This window comes from Lytechinus variegatus, chromosome 6, assembly GCF_018143015.1.
Source record: "Lytechinus variegatus isolate NC3 chromosome 6, Lvar_3.0, whole genome shotgun sequence".
Classification (NCBI taxonomy): domain Eukaryota; kingdom Metazoa; phylum Echinodermata; class Echinoidea; order Temnopleuroida; family Toxopneustidae; genus Lytechinus; species Lytechinus variegatus.
Window position 1 is genome coordinate 19,977,769 of NC_054745.1, and position 11,061 is coordinate 19,988,829.

The following is an 11,061-nucleotide window of genomic DNA, read 5'->3' on the forward strand; positions in this document are numbered from 1 at the left end:
CTTCTACGGCATCGAAATAGCACAGTCTACTAGGGTTAATATCAGCATTGTGCAGATAAATGTACATGAAGCATGCATGGAGAGATTTAGGGCACTGTGCAAGTACATGTAGCATGATACCACTCCATATCAACATTCAAAATATTAGAATTCACATATGACATCCTCGCACCATCTTTTCTTTTTATAATCATCTCAACATACCAATAACAAACAGGCCAGCATATGGATGTACGCCTACCAGGCAAAAACATATATAGTTATTTTGTTATTTTCAGGAGCTCCTTTTCACAACTGGAGCCTGTTGCATAAAACTTTTTACCTGAGAAAACTCTAAAAACTGAAAACTATAAAGGTTAGTCTGATCTATGCCATTGACTTTAACACAGGGCAAAAACTCCGGTAAAAACAACCTGAGTTTTCTCAGGTAAAATGTTTGATGCAACGGGCCCCTGATTGCCTAAATGTCCAACAGTGGATAAGCATAAACATTGCAGAGAACAGAGAAATTGAAGGGCTCATTTTGTATTTCCAGGGCTCTTTCAAGCATTGCCCATAGCCCCTATGTGGAGCATTGTGGCCCAGTGGATTAGCCTTCTGACTTTTAAACAGAGGATCGTGGGTTCGAATTCAAGCCATGGCGGAATTTCCTTTGGCAAGAAATTTATCCACACATATGCTGCACGCAACCCAGGTGAGGTGAATGGGTATCATCCCGAAGGAAGAAATTCCTTGAATGCTTGAGCACCTAGGCAGCCCAGCGAAAGCCGGGGTAATAATAATAGCAGGGCCCGCTGGGAGAACAGTTTTAAGAACTGGGACCCGTTTCATAAAGGGCTTTCAACTAATTGTAACTTTGTCATAACAGCCACAATGGTAACTGGGCTCAGCAGCCAATCATAATCAAGGTTACCATGGTAGTTGACATGATGGTAAAGTTACAACAGTTGCAAGTCCTTTATGAAACGGCCCCCTGAAGTGGCTTCTCTAGGTAAATATACGTATATTATCGTTATTATTATTGTAAATTTTCCCTACAAAATTTCAATGAATACTGGTAACATACATGAAACAGACTCTAGAGATCAAATGGACTTACTTCCAATCGTAGACGGTATCAAAGGTGAAAGATTTCTTTGGTTCTCCCGGAGCTCCTTTAGGGTTGGTGACCTCCACCAAACCTCTCTTATTATCCATATCAACGATCCTCTTATGACCTTGAGATATCTCCTTGGAGTTCAAAGGTCGACATCGCACCACCACCTTCACTGATTCTGCATTCTTCTTTGACTGTAAAAAAAAATCAAACAAATACATTACCCTCATGCAGGGGTTTTGTCTTGTAATAAATTGCAAAAACAATATAATACATACATGTAGAAATTGATTAATAAGTATGATTTTGATTTAATAATAATTATGCATAAATTACTTAATCACTTAATAGCAATTTGCATGAAATAAATTACTATACAATTTTGTAGATTATGTCCTACATGTCGACAACCTGTGTGCCAATTTTCGGAGCGATCGCGTGGCCAAAGGCCGAGATCTCAAAGGGGGCCTGGGAGGCCACCAACCCCCTCCCCCCCCTCCCCGCCATATGAAATTCCAAAATACCCCGGCCTAGATAGGGGCTAAGTCATGATTACTATTGTCTTGCAGTGTACATTACTATTATGATTGGGAAGGTTGGGAAGACAGTGTGTACAATGTACTTACCATGATGTCTGCTATTCAGATTTCAATGAAAATACAAACTGTAGATCCAAATATCTTCTATCCTGTATAACATTGCATTATGGAACATGGCATTCTGCAAGATAAAATAAATATATACAGTACAGTAATTATCAAGTATATAAGTATTGTAAAAAGATGTACATGTACAATGCACTTGACATGCATGCACATAGGTTGCGCAATAGGTCCAATGCAGACAGCAACTGTAATGAAACCCAACTCAAAAATCAAAGTATCAAACGCAACTGAATTCTTCTATTCAATTCGATTCTTTACTCCATTTCCATTCAAAAACAAAATACAAAATAATAATAGTAATAATTCATAAATCCGAACTCAAAAATCAAACGCAACTGAATTCTTCTATTCAATTTTTTATTCCATTTCGATTCAAAAACACAATACAAAATATCAAGTATAATTTTACAGACGAGCATTCTTACTTTGTAAAACAAACAAGTGGAATGCCTCTGGCCGTCTCACCTGCACCACGCGGTTCAATATAGCAGCAGTGCTGACTTTGAATACTACTCTAACTCGCAAAAGATGTTCAGTGATACATGGTTACTCTTATGTCCACTTTTTATGAACTAGACCAATAAACTTACAGAGATATGATGGTTATTCAACAAAAAAACCCAACTTGGCCAAAGTTCATTGACCTTACATGACCTGTGACCTTGATCATGTGACCTGAAACTCGCACAGGATGTTCAGTGATACTTGATTACTATTATGTACAAGTTTCATGAATCAGATCCAAAAACTTTCAAAGTTATGATGGTAATTCAACAGATACACCCAGTTCGGCCAAAGTTCATTGACCTTTGACCTTGGTCATGTGACCTGAAATGCGCACAGGATGTTCAGAGATACTTGATTACTATAATATCCAAGTTTAATGAACTAGACCAATAAACTTTCAAAGTTATGATGGTAATTCAACAGATACCCCCGATTCGGCCAAAGTTCATTGACCCTAAATGACCTTTGACCTTAATCATGAGACCTGAACCTTGCACAAAATGTTCAGTGATGCTTGATTACTATTATGTCCAAGTTTCATGAGTCAGATCCATAAACTTTTAAAGTTATGATGGGAATTCAACAGATATCCGCAATTCGACCAAAGTTCATTGACCCTAAATGACCTTTGACCTTGGTCATGTGACGTGAAACTCATGCAGGATATAAGTGATACTTGATTAACCTTATGTCCAAGTTTCATGAACTAGGTCCATATATTTTCTAAGTTATGATGACATTTCAAAAACTTAACCTCAGGTTAAGATTTCGATGTTGATCCCTCCAACATGGTCTAAGTTCATTGACCCTAAATGACCTTTGACCCTAAATGACCTTTGACCTTGGTCATGTGACATGAAACTCTAATAGGATGTTCAGTAATACTTGATTAACCTTATGGCCAAGTTTTATTAACTAGGTCCATATACTTTCTAAGTTATGACGTCATTTCAAAAACTTAACCTCAGGTTAAGATTTGATGTTGACGCCGCCGCCGCCGTCGGAAAAGCGGCGCCTATAGTCTCACTCTGCTTCGCAGGTGAGACAAAAAAACAGTATAATAATATTGAGCATAAAAGAAAATTAGGGGGTCCATTATTAAAAGCAAAGCTTGTAAAGAGTGGATCCTCCTTGGAAATGAAGAAAATGATGATGACTTATTCATATATGCGTATATATACAGGAAAAAAAAAAAAGAACAAAAAGGTCGAAATCATATTGATGTAAACATAATTCTTAACCAGTTACATGTACATGTAATAGAAGTATATATTATAGGACTTGACTATACTTGAGTCTAATTTTTCGTTTAGTCGGGATATACTGCTTTGTGTATGCAAAGTTCTCTTGCTGTGAGAACATAGAACCCTCAAACATCGGACGGTTCAAATTATCGAACGAAAATGACTTAAACTCCCTCCCCACAACTACAGGGACCCACACTGGCGGGGGACTTGCATGCATGGCATGTGATACATGTACCTGCTATTGAACTGCACACAAAGTAGATCCAGGTTGCTGCTAAAAGAAATATTCCAGGAGTAAAATCCATGATTTTGACTTCCAAAGATCATTCTTATGACCCTCGCTAATTATGGACTTCAAAAGATCGATGACAAAAACAAATCCCATAAGAGGGAAGCGATTTCGCCCGAAATATCGCTACCAACACCGCACGTATTTGATCTATCATGGCGGGAAATTCGAAACCCTTCCAAATATGGCACTTTCCTAAACATCGGCCGATTGAATTGGAAATGCGTGCTGGTGACGCGCACGCACTGTTTTCAGAATGAAGTCGCACGCAGCTGAGTGAAGACTTCTGGGGTGCCTCATGTTTAGAGCTGAAAGAGGTCCGTTTGGTATTGCAGATAATTATAATTAACCAACTTCCACATGTATATCAAAATTGACAGAAGCACTGAAAATTGGCATTTGTGCAGCTGAAATAAGTTATTTTCTCAACAATCAAGCAATTATTTTCATTTTTGGACTTGCCACTTGGAGTTGGAGCATGATTTAAATCGCCAAAACTGATTGTGGTGCACAGGTTATCTTTTCTCTACTGAGCCATGAGGAGACTACTACATACTATAGGGACAGTGATTTTCCGCGATAGCGGAAAACGGACGGAATTCACAGAAAAGGCCTTTTGAAACGGAAAGTGGCATTTCAAACGGAAATTCACGGAAAACGTATTTTCCCTCAAAATACACAGAATAGCAACAGAAATTACTCCAAAATAACAACAAAATGAGAGTATTAAATGGCCACAAAACCCCAGAAAACACGATCTCACTTCGCTACAATCATGACAATTCACACATCGTGACTGCTCTCGACATCATCACACTCGATAGTACCCCGCGCCCGTACCCGGCCTGCCCGGGTTGAGCTTCATATCGCTCAACTGCATGGTCGTGTGTTGCTGCCCTCTACGTTTGAAGATGTAACAGCACGATATCGTGGTCTTAAAATCCAAGATGGCGGATTGGCGAAAGCCGTTGTCAGATGATAACGATGTCCAAAAAACCCCAAAATTATCGATGAAATTAAATTTCACTGCAAAATAATGCTACTTATGTGAAAGGTGAGGATGTATGCATGCTAAATGTGATCGAAAAATTCTTAAATGCACCCGCATAGATCCGATTAGAACGGATTTTATTGTGTTGTTGGTCCAGTAGCAGATACAAATTTTGGCTAGTGCGAGTGTACGCACTGTGATTTTGCTATTCAATGTGTAAACGGAATTGTCACTTTTCCGTGTGTACAAAGTGTATGGGGAAACGGAATTTCCGTTTTCTGACATGCTGAAACGGAATTTGAGATTTTCTGAAACGGAAAAGGCCATTTTTTGAAACAGAAAATCACTGTCCCTAGTACTAAGACTAAATTTTTACTAAACTGATTCAAGTACAGAAAAGTTATAAATAAAATTACCGCAAATTATGCTGGCGCAAATATTCACTACTGAATGACACGTGCTGTTCACCCTGAAGAAAACTTTGTTGTAAAAATAGCAGAAAAAAATAGTAAAAAATATTGGTGAAGGTTTGAGAAAAATCTTTTAAAGAGTAAGATAGTTTAAAGTTTTGGATTTGTCTTGTCTTTCCGTTAATGCCCACAATCATTATATTGATTATTATGGCACATGAACGCCAAGCTTGACTTAACCTGAATTTTGCCGTGACCGGCAGGTGCAATACACCGGGTGAACACCCTACTCTTTGACGAATAGTGTATTGGTTTTAACGTGCATTGGTTGTTACTCTCCTATACACGGGACCAACATTTGCGTCCTTTCCGATGGACGGAGTGTTTTCCAACTGCATTCACACCTGCAATGAATACTTGGTGATGCACGCTAACACACAACACTGTAGCATCAGATTTTTTGTTAGATGCATTTCGGCATGAGCGGGACTCTAACCCCTCACGCTGAGATCTACGACCTTATCCGAAACATGCGCTCCATCCGACTGAGCTACGCTGCCTCCAAAACGATTTTCGACGTCATAAACGAGCAGGTGCCCCGTGTGTTATGTAATATAAAATGCATAAATTTCAAATTTTGTATGGTTCCTATCTTTTGTTTTCTATTCATGATCGGGTGTGAAATGACTTGTCTATTGATATTTACAAAAGGTACCTGCCAGCCTTAAATACTAAATTTCAAGTATTCTAGATCATTCTCAAATTTCAACTAATCTACAAGCTTCTAGAATTCACTCTTCTGGAAGCTTCTTTATTTCTAAAACATTCTTGAATGACCTCATTGAAATCAACATGTGTAAACAAAATACCTAAGCCTATTCATTTCCACTACCAATACAATTCAATTGTTTGGCTTTTCCCTATTCAACAATAAAACTCCTTGGCCTTTAAATAGGCAAGGCCTGCATAATAAAAAGACATTCTGGAAAGTTCTTTACATTTCTTGGCTATCCTTAAAGGGAAATAACTAAAAAGAGATGAATGTAATTGCTTTTAATATTCTTTTACAATTATTCTTATATGTAACATACCGTACAGTGAAAACCATTTTCAATTTTCTGAGAAAATGACATTTCATTGATTTTTTACCATTCGCTATGAATGCTGGGGAACGTTTCATGAAAGGACTTCTCGGACGTTTTATTCGACAAGTTCCCTTTTATCTGACAGTTACCATAGAAACAGTGATTCTCAGCCAATCAAAACGGAGGATGTCAGTTCGACAACTTGTCGGACAAAAATGTTGATGAAACGCTCCCCTGCTTGCACATGACGTCACAAATCAAACAATTGAATTTCTAAAAACTTTTTATTTGATGAATTTTTCTCAAACCTTCGGCAATATTTTTTATCATTTTTTCTGTTTTTACAATCATGACAATAAACTTTTGAACTTCCCCTTTATTACCATAATTTTTTCAATTTCATTTTTTTACGACATTAGTATTCAACATTTACATTTCTCTATTTACCACCTTTTTCTCCTTCTTCATGCTCAGCCTCAGTTAGTTAGGACAGGAAAATTCTTTCTTATTCCGAGTTTTGACTGGCAGATAAACCAATACTTTTTCCAACGAACGGGACTAAGCAAACATTTATTCCAAAAAGAAGCGATACTCTAGGCAATTTTCCGCACCGTTAATAACATATTGATGCTTCAAACATAAATGTCTCATTTCAAATTATTTACTTCACACTTACCCCTGTTGAGATGATTGAAAAACAACGAAAACTATGAAATTCCTGCCCATATGATGTAGCATTTATCCGTAGTTCGGTGGAGCAAATTTTGACAGTCGGAATGTCATTAACTTCAGCTCTGCTGCCACCTCGCGGAGAAAGCGAGAAAGGTCATCAGAAACGTTTTGCAAACGTTTGATATGGGTGGCTACAAAATACTAACTGGATTTTAATTGAGATAAAAGAAAATGTTTATAAATACCTGACGATCTCTGCACCTCCGTGTCGACAAGAAATTGTTGACACATACTAAAATTGGAACGATACAGAGAAGATTAGCATGGCCCCTTGCACAAAGATGACACGCACAATCGTGAAGCGTTCCTAATTTTAATTTCTCTTCTTTTTTTTTTTTTGGGGGGGGGAAGTGGGGAAGTGACCGGGGGCCGTTTTACAAAGAGTTACGATTGATCCAATCAATCGTAACTATGGAAATCCATCAGTGTCATGTTTTTTTATACGAAAAACTTGCACTATGTCCTTTTTATTCAAAGAGAAGCGCAGTGAATTTCAAGAAAACAATAAATGCAAGAACATACATCACAGCTAGAAATATTTGAACAAACATGCATAATAGATGTTGACGTTGCTGGATGTCCATAGTTGCGATTGATCAGATCAATCGCACTGTCTTTGTAAGACGGGCCCGGGATTTTAGAAGGAAAACGGTCAGAAAATAAACAAGACTGATGAAAGTCTTCGAAGAAGGACGAAATTCATACATTTTTAGGATGATTTTGGAAGTTACCTGCAAACAGCTGTTCATCCTGAATTCTTTAAATCTGCTTTTCTTATTGGTTCATAAAGTTAGAGGTGTGTTTGTCATATAATTCGATAGTTCATAAAGACAATCATTGTTAATTATGAAAAGGCGGATTCAGGGGGCGCGAGGGGTTCACCCCCCCCCCCCCCCCCCTCCTATTGGCGGAGCAAAAAAAAGGGGAAAGGGGGAGAAATTATATTTTTTTAATAAGAATGGGTGACTGAAGAGAGGAGAAAAAAGAACAGAGAAAAAAAGAAGAGGGAAAAGGAGGAGGAAGACGACTGAATACAATAAGGTGAGGGAAACATTTGAAAAATAAGAAATATATATTTCATGTCACTAAAATGTTTTGCTCGAACTTCGCGCCCTAGCATTGCATGTTCGATGAAATACATTTCTTGCTCAATAAATAGGTTAATATAAAGCTTAAAATGTCATGTTTTTATGTCAATGTACTAAACATATTTCGAGCTTTCATTATTTTGTTTGATTTACAAATTGATTCTCAACAAGTGCTCTGGAAAATTGTCGGTTTTATTGATATATCAACATTTACAGCGCGCTGCATGCGCGCTCGCGTTATTTAAATTTGTCGCGTAGGCCAATATAACCTGCTGTTAGGTCTAATTCTCATTCCCCCGCTCACGCTTCGCGCTCTCAATGTTTAGTTGTATACCCAATTACCCATCATGTTCATTGTTGCAAAAAGTGCTTACGAATTTTTAGGTCGATTCGTCATAAAAATTTCAGCTCGCGCTTCGCGCTCGCATTATTTGATTTTTGAAATATATATCGTATTCATGCATGCTTAACTGCAAACAGTCCTTAACAGGTCCCCTTTCGATCAGACCAGAATGTATATCAACATTTTCTGCTAGCGCTCGCAGTAAGTATATACATGTAGTTACGCATCTTGTTCAGGCTGACAAGCTTTGGCCAGAATCTTTAATATTTCAGGACAAAATACATGAAATTTCGATTTCTTTTTTCTTAATAGGGTTTATGAGATAATTATATATATTTGAGCCCTGAGCCCTGTTGCCATGGTGGTTGACATAATGGCAATGTCAATTTTTAGGTCGATTTGTCAAAAAGTCTCTTAAAAATAGTAGGTCATCTGGGCATGATGAAATAAGTTCAGAATTGTTAAAACAAATAATTGGCTCAGTCCTAACTCCTTTACTGCATATCTGTAATCTGTCCATTTTAACTGGTGTATTCCCTTCCTCTCTTAAACTAGCCAAGGTTATTCCTGTTCATAAAAGGGAAAGCATGACCGTTATAAGTAATTATAGACCAATTTCAATTTTGCCTAGTTGCTCAAAAATACTAGAAAGAATTGTTTTTAACAGACTGATTGCCTTTCTTGACAAAAACCACCTACTTAATCCCAACCAATTTGGATTTCGCAGGTCTCACTCAACGGACCTTGCGTTGTTGAAATTTTATGACTATGTATCTAGTTCTCTGGCTAATCGTGAGCACGTTATTGGTGTATTTATGGACCTGAGCAAGGCATTTGACACCCTTGACCACTCAATACTGCTTTATAAACTCCAACATATGGGAGTAAGGGGCGTTGCCCTTAATTGGTTTACTAGTTATCTTTCAAATAGAAGACAATACACATGCTATAACTATTCTCATTCTGGTATATCAGTTATGAGGTGCGGTGTGCCGCAAGGTCCTATATTGGGTCCATTATTATTTCTGATTTATATTAATGATATTTGTTTGGTATCAAACACATTGAATTATATATTATTTGCTGATGACACGTCAAGTGTTTTCCTATCATACCGTGATATTGATATCTTAGAAAACACCATTAATGTCGAACTTCCGAAATTATCTAATTGGTTTCGAAGTATTATGTTATCACTGAATGTTGAAAAGACTAATTATGTACACTTTAAAGGCAGGAAGTCATGTGCTGACCATGATTTAAGATTGAAACTTGACAATGCTTTGCTGGAAAGACAGGCATCTACGAGGTTCCTTGGGGTCTATAATCAATGATCAACTTAACTGGAATGATCACATGATACACATCAGTAAACCAATTTCTCGAAATATAGGCCTATAGGAATACTGTATAAAGTTAAGTACCTTGTACCTTATGAAATACTTTACATGTTGTACAATACTCTTATTCTACCTTACGTGTCATATTGCAATATTCTTTGGGCAACATCAACGAGTGTCACAAACCCAATTCTTTTGTTGCAAAAGAAAGCAATCCGAATTTATCTGTTTGTGCTGGAGTTGGTTACCGTGATCATACACGCCCTCTTTTTATTAAGCTGCAATGTCTTACTGTTGATGATGTCCATTTTCTTCAAACTTCCCTTTTTATGTATCGGTTTAATGCCAAAATGTTACCTACCTGCTTTTCCAATATGTTTCAACAAAATAATACTTTCCATACCTACCACACAAGACAAGCATCTAATATGCATTTGTATAACCCTCGCACACTGTTGGCTCACAAATGTGTCAGACATTATGGACCTGATGTTTGGAATTCGATACCTACTAGTATTAGGAATATATTATCAGTGCATTCCTTCAAAAATGCGGTAAAACGCATACTTGTCTCTAAAATGTAATTTTTTTTAGCAAGACACATTTTGTTGTATACTGTACATTTTAAACTTGAGGATTGATATAATTTCAAGTATTATTACGCCTCACACACTCCTTGTAAATATTTGTAAATAGTTGTGGAACATAATAATTTGTTTATTTAGTTTTCTTTGTTTTGTTTTTCTTTTTCTTTCCCTTCTTTGAGTAATCATTAGTTTTGACTTTTCAGTATTGTATTTATACTTATATGCATTTCATATATCCAAAGGTCTGACCAAAGCTCAAGCATCTGCTTATTTTGTCATACCACTACATGTCTGCAACCTTGTTATAATCAGTTATGTTAATGTTATGTTAATCATCATAATTATACATTATTATTATGTAAAATTCAATGTAATCAATTTTTGTGATGGTTACACTATGTACATTATCATGACATGCAGAAACAAATAAGTAAATAAACAAATAAATAAAAAATTTCAGCTCGCGCTTCGCGCTCGTATTATTTGATTTTTGAAATTTATATCGTATTCATGCTTAACTGCAAACAGTCCTTAACAGGTCTCCTTTCGATCAGACCAGAATGTATATCAACATTTTCTGCTAGCGCTCGCAGTAAGTATATAGTTACGCATCTTGTTCAGGCTGACAAGCTTTGGCCAGAATCTTCAATTTTCAGGACAAAATACATATTTCTTTTTTTA

General features: G+C 36.9%; 1 protein-coding gene and 1 non-coding gene across 2 annotated transcripts in view; one reads left to right on the top strand and one right to left on the bottom strand.

Moving 5' to 3' along the window:
- Nucleotides 1-7,099, bottom strand: part of LOC121417161 (kinesin-II 95 kDa subunit) — a 44,930-nt gene extending 37,831 nt beyond the window's left edge. Inside the window, exons 1-3 of the mRNA XM_041610752.1 lie at nt 6,967-7,099; nt 1,723-1,816; nt 1,100-1,290 (exon numbers count right to left, since the gene is read on the bottom strand). Of these exons, the coding sequence (XP_041466686.1) occupies nt 1,100-1,290; nt 1,723-1,725 (194 nt within the window). The 5' untranslated portion in view covers nt 1,726-1,816; nt 6,967-7,099. The remainder of the gene's footprint in view (nt 1-1,099; nt 1,291-1,722; nt 1,817-6,966) is intronic.
- Nucleotides 7,100-7,229: 130 nt separating this feature from the next.
- LOC121417919 lies at nt 7,230-7,338 on the top strand. The gene has a single exon (XR_005970398.1). It is a non-coding gene; the product is annotated as a U6 spliceosomal RNA (small nuclear RNA).
- The last annotated feature ends 3,723 nt before the right edge of the window (nt 7,339-11,061 follow it).